Source organism: Ctenopharyngodon idella, chromosome 23 (assembly GCF_019924925.1).
Source record: "Ctenopharyngodon idella isolate HZGC_01 chromosome 23, HZGC01, whole genome shotgun sequence".
Lineage (NCBI taxonomy): Eukaryota > Metazoa > Chordata > Actinopteri > Cypriniformes > Xenocyprididae > Ctenopharyngodon > Ctenopharyngodon idella.
The window spans coordinates 13,406,900-13,425,424 of record NC_067242.1 but is presented as its reverse complement, the minus strand read 5'-3'; the positions used below and the strand labels follow the sequence as shown (position 1 = coordinate 13,425,424).

At 36.8% G+C, this 18,525-nt stretch overlaps 2 protein-coding genes and 1 long non-coding RNA gene across 7 annotated transcripts in view; 1 reads left to right on the top strand and 2 right to left on the bottom strand.

The window, feature by feature from the left end:
• Positions 1 to 463: 463 nt before the first annotated feature.
• On the bottom strand, positions 464 to 5,174 carry zgc:194621 (uncharacterized protein LOC795037 homolog). Its single transcript, XM_051882290.1, has 5 exons — positions 4,436 to 5,174; positions 4,221 to 4,279; positions 3,139 to 3,222; positions 2,579 to 2,652; positions 464 to 2,486 (listed from the first exon to the last, which is right to left on the bottom strand). Exons 1-5 carry the CDS (start codon positions 4,750 to 4,752, stop codon positions 2,469 to 2,471), a joined length of 552 nt encoding a protein of 183 aa, XP_051738250.1. The 5' UTR covers positions 4,753 to 5,174; the 3' UTR covers positions 464 to 2,468.
• Positions 5,175 to 5,704: 530 nt separating this feature from the next.
• The window catches only part of si:ch211-230g15.5 (polyhomeotic-like protein 3), an 18,786-nt gene continuing 5,965 nt past the window's right edge, over positions 5,705 to 18,525 (top strand). Inside the window, exons 1-13 of one of the 5 annotated variants that reach the window (XM_051881966.1) lie at positions 5,705 to 5,867; positions 8,409 to 8,612; positions 10,086 to 10,175; positions 10,295 to 10,444; positions 11,026 to 11,142; positions 11,906 to 12,155; positions 12,723 to 13,558; positions 15,043 to 15,202; positions 15,480 to 15,733; positions 16,104 to 16,242; positions 17,004 to 17,118; positions 18,014 to 18,110; positions 18,184 to 18,454. In XM_051881966.1, the coding sequence (XP_051737926.1) occupies positions 8,436 to 8,612; positions 10,086 to 10,175; positions 10,295 to 10,444; positions 11,026 to 11,142; positions 11,906 to 12,155; positions 12,723 to 13,558; positions 15,043 to 15,202; positions 15,480 to 15,733; positions 16,104 to 16,242; positions 17,004 to 17,118; positions 18,014 to 18,110; positions 18,184 to 18,454 (2,656 nt within the window). In that variant the 5' untranslated portion in view covers positions 5,705 to 5,867; positions 8,409 to 8,435. Of the gene's footprint in view, positions 5,868 to 5,995; positions 6,450 to 6,484; positions 6,711 to 8,408; positions 8,613 to 10,085; positions 10,176 to 10,294; positions 10,445 to 11,025; positions 11,143 to 11,905; positions 12,156 to 12,722; positions 13,559 to 15,042; positions 15,203 to 15,479; positions 15,734 to 16,103; positions 16,243 to 17,003; positions 17,119 to 18,013; positions 18,111 to 18,183; positions 18,455 to 18,525 lie in introns of those variants that run through there. The other 4 variants (XM_051881969.1, XM_051881967.1, XM_051881965.1 and 1 more) reach the window with 4 other exon arrangements.
• LOC127505955 (uncharacterized) lies at positions 14,994 to 16,191 on the bottom strand. Its single transcript, XR_007927852.1, has 3 exons — positions 16,042 to 16,191; positions 15,383 to 15,586; positions 14,994 to 15,218 (listed from the first exon to the last, which is right to left on the bottom strand). It is a non-coding gene; the product is annotated as an uncharacterized LOC127505955 (long non-coding RNA).

Here is an 18,525-nt window from a genome sequence, read left to right as displayed (position 1 = left end):
ACAAATATTAATCTAGTTCAAGACTGAACTGGACTTTTGACTCTAAAGCTTATAGTTTCTAAGATAGCCTTTCCAGTCTGATAACTAACCCTAGTCTCATTGTGTGACTATTTTTAAAAAAAACTAATTCTTAATCATTTTGCTAGTTTTTGTCTATATTGCAAGCTATATTGTTCTAAAATCATTGTATGTCATATCCATACTGTAGTTTAGTCATATTGTCTATATATATTTTGTTCAATCTCTAATTTTAGTCTGTCATTCAGCATCATTTACTGTGACTAACACACAGCGTAAGTTGCTTATTCATCCTTGGGCCTTTTTTTTGTTGTTGTTGTTTTTACATAAATCATGTGTTTTTCACATTATGTCAGTGCTTAGCACTCACCAGCTGGTACTGAGTAAACATTAAGAGCTTTTGATTTACCTCCAACATTGTGAAGTTTTTATAAGTGTTTATCAGTTGATACCAAATCTTTTTTTTTTTTTTTTTCTTAAATGTAAACATATTTGACAAGATGGTTTTGTGAATGGAGTGGCCACACAGGTCCCTAATCACTCAATATACTGTATTTGAGCATGAGTATTTCTTTACATTCTGTTTACATTTTGTGTAATGATTCCTCCAGACATCCATTTGCATTCTCTTTCTTCTTTGTGTCCTTTTCCATGTGGACATTAGCATAAGGCAAATGGCTCTAATTTGACTTTCATTTGCGTCAAAGTTTGCATTTCTATAGTTTAGCTGCTAACATGTTGTAAGTTCACACCCTGACCTATGCCTGGATTACTCAATTCAGAGGAAACACCCTTGTGGTTAGACTTTTGTACAACCATGTGTTAGAAAGAAAGAATGTATAAGCATCATAAAATTATGACCCTTAAGTAAATCATTTAAGGGTCACCATTACGAAAACGTCTGTAACACTAGTTGGCCGCTGTGCATGTTTTCCAGGAAAGCTAGTTTGTGTTTTTTCCTTAGTCTGAGACTAATTTAATGTCCTTTTGGGACCTTTGGCTTTTACTTTTCATTACTTCCAGTCTCTCAGAGAAACCTTTTAAGAGTGTTTCCAAGCACTGGAATAAACAACAACAGTTTCTCTGCTATTTTGAGAGTGAATTGGAAAGTCGCAAAGGGTTGAAAAGCAATAGGTAAAGTGGCAAACCTGGAGGCAAAACAAGTGTAATTCAATCTATCCAGAAAGAGATCCATGAGAAACATTTTTAATATCTTTCCAAACCGTAAAGCAGTACAATCATGGTTTCTGAATTATGTGCAGTGCAAACACAAGTTATTAAATGTGTCCAAAAAAAAAAAAAAAAAAAACATAACTAAACAATACTGGCATACTGTATCCTTAGAGTATATGTGGAAAAACTGTATTCTGCTGCAACTGACTGGTGAAGGGACAGAGACTCAATCGGCTAGATTGATTTACCGGGGAATTTAATAATTTATTTTATTAATTTATTTGCCCTCACCTATCGTCTACCTTTCATTATGTTATCACTCTCCACTTGCCAGGCAACAGGACCCTGCATGGTTCGTATTTTTGGAACCTTCAAAGCAGACGGCTCCCAGAATATACACAGAGGACAAAACAAAGAGAGAAAAATCCTTGTTGCTAAGGAACAGAGGAAAAACAGATCACCAGGAGGACCGCTTGCATGAAATAATAGACCAAATTAAGCTGAATTACTATACCGTGCCTCGCAATTATAATAACTCAATGTGTTTTTTTCACTTAAGACATTAAAGGATATAAAAAATAATTTTACACTTTAGTAGTCTGCATGCATAACAAACACAGTCATTATATTCTGTAATTTTAATATACATAGTCAGTATATGGTCTTTTAGGGAGTAAATGCATATAAATCAAATCTATAGTCAAACCAAAAATGATTCAGACATTTTTGATATTTTTGATCATTTTTACTAGTGGGTGCAGGACACTATAGTTCATTTATGTAAGTGAGGATAGCAAAATAAAGTAAACTGTGACATATTATACCCAAAAATTATTCATACAGTGGACTACCAGTGAAATTTGGAACCAAAAATTATTCAGACACTTTGACCTGACCGTGTTTTGCTTAATTGTTATCTGACATAATTAAGATAATTTTTTTCTGACACAGTTTAACTCTGAGATCTTGTCACATGTTATTGCCATTTTTTTTAAACTATAGTGAATAAACTGTATTAATGAATGAAATGTTCAAGGTGTCTGAATAAATTTTGGTTTGACTGTATAATCAACACTGGCTTCAAAACAACACCATAAATCTGAAAGTCATTCAGGTATATTTTACAAAGACTTTGTGAATAATACACATTTAGAACATAAGGTCACATGAAGCCCATGGAGATTAGCTGCACTTTTATAATTAAAAAGCAAACTAAATAATGTTCATCCGTTGTCGGCAGTATTCTAACCTTTATTCTTGAACAACTGAAGAAGTTTCTAAAATACATTTTTAACCTGAAAGGGAGAAAAAAAAACATTCATGAGATTATTGTGCTTATTATATATGGAGAAGTTTTTGTTTGCTGGATATAATTTTGGTCTTAAACCTGCTTTTGTCTTCTCTTGATTTGCATTTCTTGCTGTTGTTTTGCCCTGACCTCTTCCAGAGTTAAGCATCCACCTGAGGAAATAGTAGACGTGGTTAAACCAGACTTAGAATTATTATTTTCAATAAAAATGTTGATTATATTTACTAATTGACACGTGTAGAAACAGATGTCTGTCTGATATGGTGTTCTGTTTCCGACAGCTGCCAAGTTGGCTGTGTCAAATGTGCTAATGAAGGGATCGTCTGTGATGTGTAGTATTTGTAAGTTACCACAATCATTAATGGTTTTACAAAGACCTATCCAGGGGTACGTTTGCCAAAAGCATCATTACCCAGTGGTTGCAAGTTCGGTTGAACTCGGTTGACAACGACGGAACTTGCATCAATATTTATACAGTAGTAGCTTTTGGTAAAATCACCACTGATGTCCATATATAAAAGGCATTTTAACTCCCCCTAGTGGTGATGACACATTCTTTTTTATTTGAATCCTTTCCAGCAGACTCATCAGTAGGCTTCTCATATTTGTTTTCTGTCATGGTTGGTTGAATGACTCACCCACAGTACTAGGAGATATGGAAATGTAACCCATGGCCCGACTCAAGCGCAGATCCTCCAGAGCTGCCAGTTCTGCTTCTGCTTCTGTTAAACAGCCATGCATTCAGTCAGTGAGTGTTGACAGCTTAACCTTCTATGATTTCCTTTTAAACTTAAAAAACAGGAAGTATCACATATTTAAACATTGTTACCTACAAAAACATAAAATGCATTCAGTATAATAGCCTATATAGGGGGTGATTGTGCTCTTGTTACTTTAAAGTAACTAAAAATAGAGTACATTTGGCCTACATTAAATAGAAACTTTTTATTTTAAAATGGTGGGATGACAGGATCATTGGAGAGACTTAGATTATTTGTTATTTAAAAAAAAACAAAGGTCCCACTTTATGTTAGGTGGCCTTAACTACATCAAAAAAATAAGTACAATGTAGATTGTGTTCATATTGTATTGCATAACACTTTTGCTGCTATTGAGGTTGGATACGGGTATGGTTAGGGACAGGTTTGGTGGTATGGGTAGGTTTAAGAGTGGGTTAAGGTGTAAGAGAAGGGTCAACAGTGTAATTATAAATGTAATTACAGATGTAATTACATGCAGATATTTTAAAAATATAAGTACAATGAAAAAACATGTATGTACACAATAAGTTTATTGTATCAAATGATTAATTTAAATGTAAGTACATAATAGTTAAGACCACCTAATATAAAGTTGATAAAAATAATTGTAAACAATTACCAACTTAATTGAAATACTGATTTTAAAAAAAATGGGGAAAAGTTTAATTTTTTCGTTTACTGTAGGCTAATACTTGAATTGTAACACTTTATTGTTTAGGAGAAAGTAAAAAAAAAATGGGTAAAGGAAGAAAAGAAAAAGAAAAAGAAACACTCTTTGAAATTATAAAATGGTGCAGTAATTAAAGACACAGTTAAGAATCTTTCATTTAACTGGAATGATTTTTTAAAACATTTTTTTAAATCATCCAATGGGGTTCAAAAAGTTCCCCAATTGAAAAATCACACATTCAATGAGAAATAAAAGGGAAATCAGAGATGTTGAGGCACAGTACACCTACTTTGCTGAATGTCTTGTCTTTTCTTTGGGTTTGGTGCAAATACTGTAAATGCCTTTTGACTGTCACAAAAAAAGAGTCAGTGAGCAAAAGTTAACAAAACAAGCTCTAAAGGATTTACTATGGCAACTATTAACTACACAGTTTAATGCTGATGCTTAGATTAAGACCTGATCCACCATATGTTTCTGAGGCCACTGGCACTGCATTCCTCCTACCTGTGGATTTCATAAAGAGCATGCGAATGTGATTTTGGCATTGGTTGTTCCTTCGGCACACATTTTGCAGGTTTTGACCTCGGTAAAGTCTCGGACTGTTTCGCCTTTATTGCTTTAGTGCTTCTCTCCGTTGCTTTGGGTTTGTATTCGGTGTCATGAGTGCATCTTGGGCAGCTTGATGCCCTGTTTTTGCGGTAACCGACACCGACATCTCTGGTTCTGACTGCAGGTGTTGTTTCGGCTGTACTTGTTTTCTTGTTCTGATGCTTAGGTTTCGTTGCAACAGGTTTCGGCTTTATAAGTCTCGTGTCCGGCATATTTACAGTGTTAAGATTAACATTGAGGCAATCAACCTCTCACCTGTTTCTCACAGATCTGCAAATTTCCTTATTCCATTGATGAAACTTTATCTTGAATGCACCGGTTTCAGCCAGGAAGGAAAAAAAAAACAGATATTTTCATTCAAAAGGATCAGCTTCACATAAGAGAAAGTATCAAAGTCGTGCGTGTTAAGTTTAGTGGACAACCGTAAACAGCGTAACCGCGTGTGATCCGATTATAATGAACGCGCAAGGAACTCTGGCAACTGTGGTGACCTCACGCTATCCCATAGTAACCGCATAGTAACCAAATGCTAATAAAACAACTAGCCTACTGCTACTAATTAATAATAATAATAATAATAATAATGAGATAAATACACATGATTTCTTAGGCCTATAGTTATTTTATGTATTTTACTGGCAGTCAGACTTTACCGTCGGACCAATGTTTGCTAGGAGAGGGCATCGAAAGTTAAACCCCCCGCATTTTAATTAATTAATTAAAAAATAACACCACTTTTTGGTGAAACTGAAACATCTCCAGCCCTGAAAGCCAGGCCTTGTCACAGAATTCAGCCCAAAACAAAATACTATGCCAAAATATGGAAAGTTATAGGCTACCAATGGATTCCACAAAACTACTTTCAAGGATGGAAATAAATAATTAGACCTAATCGATATCAATGGGTCACTAAGAGTTAAAATATGTGACCGTATATATTAATAGCTATGTTAAAAAAAAATTAAAGAGAGCTGTAGTCATTTAGGCTACTCAGATTCAGTAATTTATTCAAGAAGCTTTATTAGCGACAATATATAACATCATACAGCTAGGCTTCATGCACGTGCACGCAATAAAATTGGCTTATGTTATGCGGACAAAGGCATATGCCTGCTGCAAAGTGTAGGTACATTTCCTCATATATTCTTCACAGACAGAAGCGTGTACGGTCCTCCTACACTGTAAGCGGTGCTGTAACATTCACCGCCCTGATGAATTTCTATCGGTCTCTACTTTTACTTTGACGCATTAGGACATGACGGGATTGTAGCAGTCACTGAAAACGGTCAGTGTGTGATGGGAGAACTACCCCGTTGACTTCGGACAGGTAGGATTACCTTGAACGATCATTAATCACACGTAAAAAGATGGATGTTTAGGAAAGGTCTGCGACCGGCTGGGTTGGAAGGGAGGAGCGCACGCTCGCGCAAGGAGCATCATCATTTTCCCTTTGACTTTCATTTTGTGTTTTTCGATGCGCAGCAAGTTACGGTGATTTGTAGCCGTGTGCATTTCATGTGCTCGATAAAAGGAGGCTGCTTTTATATATAGGCTATCACGCAGCGCCATCATTTAGGGAAGTGCAGGTCTTCAGGGACGTACAGGGGGCTCTAGCTGTCACTGCACGAACACACGCCCATTTTCAATATATGACCAAAATAATGACCCGCGGAATGAACATTAGACGCAAATGCATCGACACTGTCGTATTCAGAGGGCTTTTTGTTGGACATATGCATTTGTTTTTATTGCGATTTCAGCCGCTTCGTTATAGGCCGTCGAAATGTTATTGCAAATACGGGGAGGTTTTTGGGAATCACCGTGGGTGTTTATTCACAAATGACTGCGGCTCGCATAAACATTGAAAACACGCGTGGCATTCTGGCACCTGTGCGCGCGGCGCTTCCTGGTATGTGTCCATTAATGTCGTTCGGGTTTCACAGTTATTGCACGGACAGTGGGTTAAAACCTTGGTGTTCAATAACTATACGAATGCTTCATTTGCTCTCGGGATTTTTTTATTTCTATGGCTCGTATGAAACAAAGGCAGCGCATTACTCGTCTTCACGGCGCAGGCATGGCGCGATATCACAATATTAATGTAGCCGATTTGTCTTGTTTTTAGGCAGAAATGCCCAGATGCTTCATTTTTGTTCGGCTGCAGCCTGGTGTGAGTTATAATAATAATAATACACTGAATATTTTGGGGTCAAATTAACGGTAAAATAGTAATAACAAAAACTGGCAGCTGTGTTTTCCAGAACTTTACCGTAAAAATACAGTGATGATATTACAAGAATTACGGGAGATGTTTTGGTGATTGTATATATTTCTCTTCCTAACTGTAGGCCTACATATTATTAAATGATGTACTGTTAATAGTATACAACATATTTGAACTATTTGACCTATTAAGCATCTGTGGCCACTAGTAACAGAAATACAGCACAATTACCCACAAACCACCATTAAATGACACTAAAATAATACAATTGAATTAAAATAAAACACCCACATAACTCATAACAAAAATAAAATTAACTTTTTTAATAAAATCCAAACAAATGTGATGGTTTTTGCGTGGAGATGCTGATTTCCCCTTTAGATTACAAGATGATAATTATACATTTTACACATTAAAAATGCAATTTTAACATTATTTTACTGTTAAAAGATACATATTGTTTTGTTAAATATAATATACATTTTCTCTATAAATTATAAGATAATTCCTTCATGTTTTAAAGTAAATTTTCATGTATCGTCTTTCAAACTATTTTTTTTTTTTTAAAAAATCCTAGTTTAAAAGGTAACTTACAGTTGAGTTAACCAATTAACATGGTTTTTGCTGTAACACTTTTACATTCTTTTTCAGTTAAAATGACGTTTTTACAGTGTAGGCTATTTCAGTGGCTATAATGATCAGATGTTACAGATTTCATACTGTGTTGTTTAGTTTCAGCATTTATTTCTGCAGATACTCAGCATGTTAAATTCACAGTATTGACAGTGTTTCTGATTGTCTGTTGAATTCTGAAACTGCTTATATTTAATGCATACTGTACATGTATAGCATACAATCGCAAATATAGAATCTATTATAATTCTACTATTCATTTAGTTAAACTAAAGTGTTTCACTAATTGTCTGTATCTGATCAGAGCATTATTTCCTGATAGAAATTAAACAGTAACATTTTCACTCATATGCAACTTGGTGTACTGAATCAACAGTCTCAACATATGAATTAATCCACATAAAATAAATCTAATCTTATTATATGTGCTGCGTTATTATTAATTATTTAGCTCATTCATTTATTTCTTTAACACGCAGAAAAGTTATAACTAGAAAAGGGAGAACTATGAATACAAATCATTTCTTTCTTTGTATAGTGTAGGTATAATCATGTGCATGGTAGTATAATTTATGTATATGTATGAACATTTTTATTTTATTATACAGCGTTATGCATGCAGACGTACTTATTAAAACTCAATTATAATTGATCACTGTTCTGCCTCCCCTCTCTCTGTTCATTGATTAGTGAAATTCAATAGACCTCTCTACAAGTTTGTCAGTTTCCACATCAGTCATGTGCTACCCTTCTTTCTTGTGCATAAACAGAGTTTGGTTGACTTAAGTCTTACCTTACATAAGGTCACAAGACAGGCCCTGTAAGCAAATACAAGAAAACTGTTGGAAATTTGCATGTTTAAAGCTTGAGTATCTAGATAAGTGACCTGCCTGTGGTTGAAATATATGCACTTCTCTAGGAAATATATGCACTGGGAAGTGGATTTTACAAATGGACAATTGACTTCAAGGTTGATATTTTGACATATAATTACGATCAACTTTATTTCAGCTTCTTGTGTCCAGATTCTGTGGAAAAATGGACAAGGAGCCCCAAACTAAAGCAGAACCTGCAAAGAGCACAGTCAACACCACGACCACCACAACGGTGAACCCTTCCCATCAGGCCAATGGCACCCCGAAAACTCCCCCTGCACTCACAACTGTAACCACCTTCCACAATCAACCCACCCCCACCAACAGAAAAGTGGTGCAGGTATGTTTGTTCAAACCATGTTCAATTTTGGTATCATTTCTCCCATTTGTCATAGAGTTGGCCCTTTTTAGCAATTGTATGTGTTACAATTGTGTATTTATACCTAAATATAAATAAATAGCAAATTGAAAACAAGAGTTTTTCGCTCACTTAAAATGAGTGTCTGCAAAAATATTTGAAAATCCAAACATTTTCTGAGACAGGAGAAGAGACATTCAGATCATTACTGTGTACAGAATTTTCCAAACTCAATGGAACATGAAGTTTTAACCCAATCCAATCAAACAGATCTGAGAAAACAGTGGCTTGTAAACAAGATTATTTTACCACAGGTTGTCTGTGCTCCCCGCAATTTGAGACCTTATGATTAAGATCAGAACAAACCTTTTTATGTATATCTATTAAATGTTTTAATCACTATTCTGTAATTTTTTTATTGACAATTATTTCACTAGATGTAAATCACATGTTTATGCTAAAATTCTTAATATTATTGTCTGTCAACAAGCTACTGAAGTGTAGCATGATTAAATTTCTTTAAGGCATTCATTAAACTATTGTAAAAGACTGGAATAAGAGCACCAACGTACACAATGCATTCTTTTTATCAGTCAAATTCAATAATAAATGGAAACTCAGGTTTGAAATATGATCAGTAAGTGAAAAACACTGTTAATGAGAAGTCAAGCACTGGACTGCTGTAGGTTGGTGAGGAAATATATTTGATTTATTATTCAGAATCCACATTTGGAAAGAAAATGTATATATTTACAGGAACAATTCAGTTAATTCATGTTAACGCAGAGAACATGATTATTGTTTTAATCGACTGACAGTCCTAAAAAAGTAGTAATAATCTACGTTCTCATGAGAAACTGTAGAAATTACCAGAAACATAGAGTATAGTAACTAATATTATATAATATAATATAATGTAATATAACATTAGTACTGTTAAATCGATTAATCACGATTAATTGCATCTAACCAAATCTGTAAATATATATATACATATATATATATTTGTGTGTATATGTGTGTACATAATACACACACATATATATTTACAAACTTTTATACTAAATGCGATTAATCACGATTAATCGATTTGACAACACTAAATATAATATAATTTAATATAATTTAGTGCTGTCAAATCGATTAATCACAATTAATTTCATCTAACAAAAAATTGTAAAGATATTGTGTGTGTGTGTGTGTGTGTGTGTATGCATACATAACACACACACACACACACATATATATATATATATAGTATATATATGAATTTACAAACTTTTATGTTAGATGCGATTAATCGCGATTAATCGATTTGACAGCAGTAAATATAATATAATTTAATATAATATAATTGAATTTTAGAATACTGTTTGTAACTATTGTTTTTAATCTTCCTACAATAAAATGAACCACTTTTTTCTGTAACCTTAAAACTTCTATCTCTTCATGCAGGTCAATCTGTCTGGGGACCGACTGGCACCTTCCTTTTCACCAAGTGAGAGAGTCAACCAAGCTTCATCTTCACAGCAGACCCCAAAAACGGTGTGTGTGCGACAACCTGCTCAAGAAATAATGCTCGTTTTATTGGTGTTGTCATGAAATTTATGGTTTAACTTCTCTTTTGGGGCCTCCACTGATTTGATCAATTTCTTGACCCTCAGGTTTCTCTGCCTGCTGGATCAACGCCCCTTGTAAGAGGAAATCAGAATCCAATCGCTGCTACAGCCGCCCGTAAAATTTCCCCTCAAGCTCTGCTTCTGGGGAAGAGCCCGAATACGAGCCAAGCTCAGATGCTCCTGAGGGCCCAGATGGTAATACAACCTGTGTTACGTCCTGTTCTGCAGCATTTTCAAACTTCAGATCGTCACATGCACTTTACACATAATAGTTTTACCCAGATGCAATGCCCCCTTTCACACTCAGATGGAAACTTTGCTGGTTTCTCGACTCTTAGTGAATGCTGATCTAAACATCTGTCCTGTGACCCACTGCAAAATCCATGTTAATATTGTATTTATCGCTTATATCTGCATCAGAGTGAAGCATGTATGTGCAGTGCACACATAATTGCTGTCTACAGGTTGTATTTCTTTTCAGCTCATGGTCTATTGTGACCAACTGGTATGTTGGCTTGAACAAATGAAGGGTTAGTGTCTAAAGGTCTGCACTCAATGCATGCTTGCATGTCTCTGATGAGGACAGATTTTACTCGACCACATCAAAAGCTTTTCACTGTGCTGTGAAGTTCACCATCACACCTACATAGCAAAAGCACAACAGGCAGGAAATAACAGCCTTCTATTTTGCACCACTGGGACTTTTTCTTTATCTTTTTTACCTCCTCTCTTTCTCTCTTTCATTTCTCTCTTTCTCTGGCCTTGCCATCTGGCAGTTGATTCTAACGTCTGCTGTGCGGCCTGATGTACCTGCCCTCTCCTCCTCCTCCTCCTTCTCCTCCTCCTCTTCCTCCACCCCTTCCTCTTCCTCACCTCGATTTCCCTCTACACAGGTGAGCTCGATTATGTATGGTCATGTGATAGAGGCATCTGCTCCTCTGAATTTAAAGCGATAGTTCACTCAAAAACTAAATGTTGTCATTTACTTACCCTCACCCTAAACTTACTTTCTTCCGTGCAACACAAAAGGAAAATTTAGGAGAATCTCTGAAATGTTTTATACTATACTATAAAAACAAATGGGTACTGATGGTGTAAAGGTCCAAAAAATGTTGTAAATGTTATTTTTTGAAAATCATCCCCTATGCAACAGCTCTCAAATTTCATTCACTTTATTGACAATAAAAATAGCACATTAATTTTCTCACTAACTAAAGTTAATTCATTTCATATAGCATTTCATGTTTGACGTCAATGATTTTGGTTGTTTTTTTTTATATATAAAACGTTCATATGACTTCTGAAGACTTTGTAAGAATATTATCTTTTATTTAGCTTTTTTTTTTTTTGTCATTTTTGAATATATGAAAAGAGCAACTCAGACATTCTGCTAAATATCTCCTTACACTGAAGAAAGGTTTGGAGCAACATGAGAGTGAGTAAATGATAACAAATTTTTCATTTGTAGGTGAACTATACCTTTTTTCTATGTAAATGTAATGTAACATATAACCGCAAAAACAATAGACAAGAAAATATATATTTTTTTTTTTCTGATGTTTTAAATTTTTGTTTATCTAGCTTATGCTACATGTGGTGTTTTTGGCATTTTATGGCATCAATATCTCTCTAATTCTGTTCTGTTCTGTTCTTCAGCTCCAGAGTCTGACTCTCCGTCCACCTCCACCTGGCACCCTTACCATCCCTCCGAACTTGCCACTGAAAGCTACAACGTCAAGCCAACCCCCTCCGCTTTCATGCCCAAGATTAGCGACCTTCCATCTGAGACCCAGCCAGCCAGCGAATGCTCCAGGGAAAGATGGAGCTACTAAGACAGAAAGCCCAACATCTCAAACAGTTCAAACGAAAGCTACACCTGTTCGCCATCTTACAGTTCCACCTCCATGTAAGCAGCCACATGCGTATCTCTCTCTTTTCATAATGCAAATATTTTAATCACATTTAGAAAAACATGTTCAAAAGTCAGTAATATTTTTTTAATGGAGAATTTTTATTCAGCAAGGACACATTAAATTGATCAAAAGTGACATTTAAAATGTTACAAAACACTTATATCAAATAAATGCTGTTAAACTTTCTATTCATCAAAGAATCCTGAATCACAACTGTTTTTAACATTGATAATAATAATAAGATAATACGTTTCTTGAGAACTGAATCAGCATGTTAGAATGATTTCTGAAGGATCATGTAACATATCATCACAAAAATAAATTACATTTTATATAAATAATTAAAATAGAAAACAGTTATTTAAAAAAATTATAATAATATTTCACAATATTACTGTTATTACGGTATTTCTGATCAAATAAATGCAGCCTTGGTGAGAATGAGACATTTTTTATAAATATGTTGGAATAAAAGCCCATGTTTGAGAGATATGTTAGAATAAAAAGCTGAATTGTGAATTTTTCCTTAACTTTTCCTTGTTTTTTTCTTGTGTCTCCAGCCCTGTATGCACCTGCACAGGCCCATGCCTTAGCAAAACAGAAGCTGAACAGCAGCGGTCTCAAGAGGCCCCACAGCCAGATCAGCATCCCCCAGCACCCCTTCAATCAGAGGCATACACCCCCCAACTCTCCTCCCGCCACACCAAAGAAGCCTCTTCCAGAGTTAAAGCGCTGCCCGTCCACCCAGCCATCCCAAAGCGTGTCGGCGCAGAGCGCTTCAGTACCCATCACAGTCCCTTCCCCTGCAAGGTCTCACCTCACCCCCCCTACCCTGACTTTGCCCTTGAGGTCTTCATCACCTGGTGGGTCCTTACTGGCTACAAAACAGCTGCTGAGGATCGCGTTGTCCTCTGCATCTGCCCAGTGCACCAACGGCCAATCAAAGACAGCCACTGTGTCTCCGCCCCACGATCTCATCCAATCGAAGCCGCTCGTCTCACCTGCGCTCGCTAAACCAGAGTGCCCCGCCCAACCGCTACGGACTCCAAACCCATGCCCACAGCTGGTGCAGCTGTCGCCCTCCAGACAAACCACAGCAGCCACACCTCTCATCACCACCCCTCCGCTGGCGTCTCCTCAAAGGGCGTCCCCTCCGTCTCCAGTGCTGCCCCTGGTGTCCACCAGCAGCATTCTCGCGCCACCACAATCCCCTTTGACCTCACAGAGCCCCACACAAACGGCCGAGACGTCAAAAGACACAAAAGACAGAAAGGAAGAGCAGAAAGAGGAAGATGTACCAGACCAGACTCCTCAAGATTTGAAATGTCCAGCACCCCAAAAGAAAATCACCCCGGCTGTTGCCGTAGATCAGCCATCAAGTGAAACTTCGGAGAAGGTTTGGAGAAGCACAATGCATGATCACTCAAACTTATGGGTTATTCAATTGCTGATATGATATCTAGAGAACAAGAGAGCGATATATTGCTAAAACGCAATTTTATAATGGAAAATGATGCATAGACAAATATTTTACTCAAAAATTGCTCAAAATTGGAAATGATACAAAAGGAAACACTTGATAATCAGGCAGTTATTCATCAATGCTCATAATCTCAAAATGCCAAATATGGTCTGATTAATACTCATGGCCGATATATCGGTCGAACATTACTTATTATGTAACATTTTACAGCAGGTTTATTATAGTTAACGAAAACTTAACTGAAACCATAAAAAAAAAACATTTCCGTTACATTTTTGTTATTTCGTTATAAAATAAACGTTAACTGAAATTTAAAAAAAATAGTTCTAAAAAACTTTAAAGGGGACCTATAATGCCCCTTTTACAAGATGTAATATAAGTCTCTGGTGTCCACAGAATGTGTCTGTGAAGTTTCAGCTCAAAATACCCCACAGATCATTAATTATATTTATATTAGATCATTATTATCAAATTTGGCCCTATTTCGGTGTGAGCAAAAACACACCATTTTTGGGTGTGTCCCTTTAAATGCAAATGAGCTGCTGCTCCTGGCCCCCTTTCCAAAAGAGGGCGGACTTTTAACAGCTCGCGCTTCGGTTGCTCAATAACAACAAAGCTGGAGAATCTCACGCAGCCATAATGATGATTGTGATGATTGCCTTACATTGTTCAAACCGGAGTCGGACACTGATTGAGAGATTCAGGAAGGAGTTACAACTTATAGAATGTATCTGGTCGTTTCTGAATGGTTAGTGGATAAATTTATGTAGTTGCTGTGGAGTTGATTCAACTCATCGACTAGCATGTACCGTCATGTCCCTCGTTTGTGAAGCAGTCCGGTGTAAAATGACAGCATGGCAACAACACTCTACAACAACAACTCTTCCTCTTTTCTAAATCAGTCCAACATGGCCTCGTCCCCTTTGTTGCGTGTTCTCGGGGGCAGGGTTTATGTTGTAAGAAGCTCGTTGTTGTCCCTACCAGCTGTTTGTTGTAGTCCTAAAACAGCGAATTCTTTAAAAGAAAATATCTCCCTTTGCAATGAACTTTGAGCGTCGTAACTTTGCAGATGTTGTTTATGCTCAAACAGCAACATTACACACTAACTAAAGTTAAAAAAGTGAAATCATAATCAACCACCCTTTTAACCTATTTTAATTTCAGCTAGTTGCATTTAGTTTACCTTACTAAAATAACTAAAACTGAAATAAAAATTAATAAAAACTATATAGACAAATAAAAATACACAACAAAATTACTATAACTAAAATTAAAATGAGAAAAAGTATAAAAGTGAATTCTAAAACAAAACTATAATAGTATATCAATGATGATACCGCAGCAACACTGTTTTACAGTAATGCTTTAATAAACATGTTAAAATCTCTGCGTCTCAGGTCTTGAATAAGATGACAGTCTGCACAGAGGATTCGAGGACCGACAGCCAAATGAAGACGCCACAGAAGAATGAGACACAGTCGCCTTCGGTCGCACCATGGCCAGCTGAGAAAGACGACCAGTGTGAGGAAACATCCACTCAGTCAGACAATCACTCAGGTACACAGTCACTTATCTGTGTAAAAGAAATATCACAAATATTCTCTAGTAATTTTCACATTTCTACAAGACAATTTAAGATTAAATGAAGATTTTTGATACATTTCAGATGTTTCTCCTGAGAAATAACCTAATTGTCTCACGTGTCTCTTGTACAGTTTCAGAAGAGAAAGTCGATACCTTAATATATAACTGAGAACTCCATAAAGTGTCCTGAGATATGAAGGAGCATTAATTGATACTGTTGGTAATATCATAACTGTCTTCATTTTTCTAGCAATCTCCAGCCTCTCCTCTGACATGTCACCCATCCAGTCCTCCATCACTCAGCCGTTAGATGTGCCCCCTGTGCTCAGCAGCTTTTCTCCAGAGATTCTCACTTTCCTGAAAGCGAAACAACCAGTTCAGCCTCCCACCGTCAGTCAAACGATAACCACAGAAGTCCAGCAACCATCAGGAGCGGCCAAACCTTTGGTTCTAACACACCTGGTGGAAGGATTTATCATACAGGAGGGACTGGAGCCATTCCCGGTAAACAAAACATCTATCAACCACTGCCTGAATAACATAACTTTGTAGTAGATATGAATGTTGTTCTTTTGAACTTTCTATTCATCAAAGAATCCTGGAAATATGTATCATGCAAAACTATTAAGCAGCACAACTGTTTTAAACGTCAATAACAATAATAAGATGTCTCTTGAGCAGCAAATCAGCATTTTAGAATGATTTCTGAAGGATCATGTGACACTGACTGAAGACTGGCGTAATGGATGCTTAAAATTAAGCTTTGTTATCACAGGAATAAATAACATTTTAAAATATATTCAAATACAAACCAATTTAAATTCTAATAATATTTCACAATATTTGTAATAATGTTTTCTTCTGAATCCCACAGGTAAGCAGGTCATCTCTGATGGTGGGTCCTGTCCGGGAGTCTGGGGTGAATGGGGTGAGGGAATCAGAACTCATCCCGTCTAGTTCAGAACCTCCAGAGGACTCCACAGACTCAGATGATGAGGATGTGGTTACAAACAGTAAGTAAAACACACTTCTTCTTTTTCAGGTTTATTGCAACATCTTTTATTACAAAAATACCATGTAATCTTTAACTGCCACACTATAAAATTAGCAAAGCTATCAAGGACCATACCACATGCATGATGCAAGACACCACTGGCCTGTTCCAGATCTTTCATACAATACTGTAACAGACTAAAAAAACACTATTTATTTCAATATTTGTGTGTGCTTTGCATTTTTATACTTAAAAATAGCAGCATTAGCATAGCCGCACACAAGGTATTGTATATGAATATTGCAGCATTAGCATAGCCGCACACAAGTTTTTGGATGAAAATATTTTAGCATTAGCATAGAAGCGCACAAGAGATGTGTCCCAATTTGTGTTTTTATGCACTATTCTATGCCATTTTGTAGAATGAATAGTGTGAGTTGTGGATGATGCACATAATTAACCCATACAACAAAGTGTGGAAGGTTTTACACTTCAAAGCTTCTGTAGCGGAGGGGGCGGGGCTGTTAGACTGATGTTGAATGACAAAATAGCCTTATACAATTCATACGGTTGAGTACATAGTGCATAGTATTAGTGCATGATGTATAGTACGACATTTAGGACACAACTAAGGTTTTGGATCAGAATATTGCAGCATTAGCTTTAGCATAATAGCATACAATGTTTTAAACTGAAAAATTGCAACCAAATCATATTTTAACAGGAATTTGTGTAAATCTAAAATCTTGATGTTTTCCTCCATCGTATTTCTCACTGTAGATGGTGTCGGACGGGCCCACAAGCTTGTTCTGCAGTGCCAGTTTTGCAAGAGGAAAGGCACCGCCCAAACATTCCCACGCTCCAAGCGCTTCTGCTCCAAATCCTGTGCCAAGAGGTACACCTCCCTTACGTCATATACCACATTGACAGAGTAAAATACACAACCTGTTAGTATGACTGGCACAATAATGAATGGGTGCCTAACTTGTATTCTGTGCACATACAACTGCTCCATCAACACCATTGCACTGGTAGAAACCACAACTGGAAGGGTCTGAGCATGATTTCCTGCATGTTTCAAGAGTTCACTTCAAGAATAACTGAGGTGTGCATGACTAATTGACTCAAACAGATAATTTATGTGGTGTTAAAAAGGGTATTTCCACTGAAGCTTAACAAATTAATATGCATATTTACAGTGGCTGCAAAAAGTGTTTAGACAGACCTAAAAGTGTATGAATAGCATTGCATTATATAACAAATATAGAACAAAAACACAAAAATACAGTTTGTATATTTAACACAGTTTAAGTGTTCTGGTTGTCAAATGGTAGTGGAACATGCTCATAGTTAATGTGGTGAACTACAATTGCGGTTACTGTACTAGGACACCTGTGTGAACTTGAGGAACTGACTTAATACCTCACACCACGTGGTCATTGCAAAATGACTAAGTGAAGTTAGTGCAGAGAATAGCTGCATCGTTTTTTTGCAGCTTGGTTTTATATATGGTATCTAATGCAATGATTTTCATACATTTTTAAGAGTACAACAGTGTTCATATACTTCATATACTGTTTGAATAGTGAGTCATGCACTCAAAACTAGTCACTAGCATTGTCCTAAAAAACTCTCACAGACTTACACATACACACTGTGACAGGATGTGGTCATGGTTTGTGATAAACATCAACCCTTGACACACATTATGAGCTGCAAAGCTGATTTTGGTCAGTGTGTTGGGTTGACTTTAAAGACAACCTTTGTTAACCTCCTCGTTCTTTTTGCAGGTTCAGTTACACCAAACGTTTCCGTGCGCTCAGACGCTGTGTGAGCGAGGGGGGCCATCGATCTGAGCTCAATGGCGCAGAGGAAAATTTCCACCAGGTTTGTCTAAGGCCTGTAAAACAATGTGCATGTTTGTGATCTGTGTGCATTACTAAACTCTACTATTGCATAGGCCAAACATGGGACCACGGAGCAGTGGAGAATCCTTCAACAGCCACCACAAGAGGGGGAAGATGGGACGGCCGCTCCGATGAAGACCAGGCTCCGCAGACACACGGAACAGGAACGGGAGCGAGAGATTAGAGTCAGACAAACAGTGCAGGAGACGAGAAGTGCTCCCACTTCACCCATAGACCCTGTGTCTCCCACCGATGTCTCCCCCTACCCAAAACCAGCACAGTGGTCGGTGGATCAAGTGTCGAGCTTTATATCCAATTTACCAGGTAAAAAGTGACACTGTGAAGTGCCACATATATCTATCTATCTATCTATCTGTCTATCTATCTATCTATCT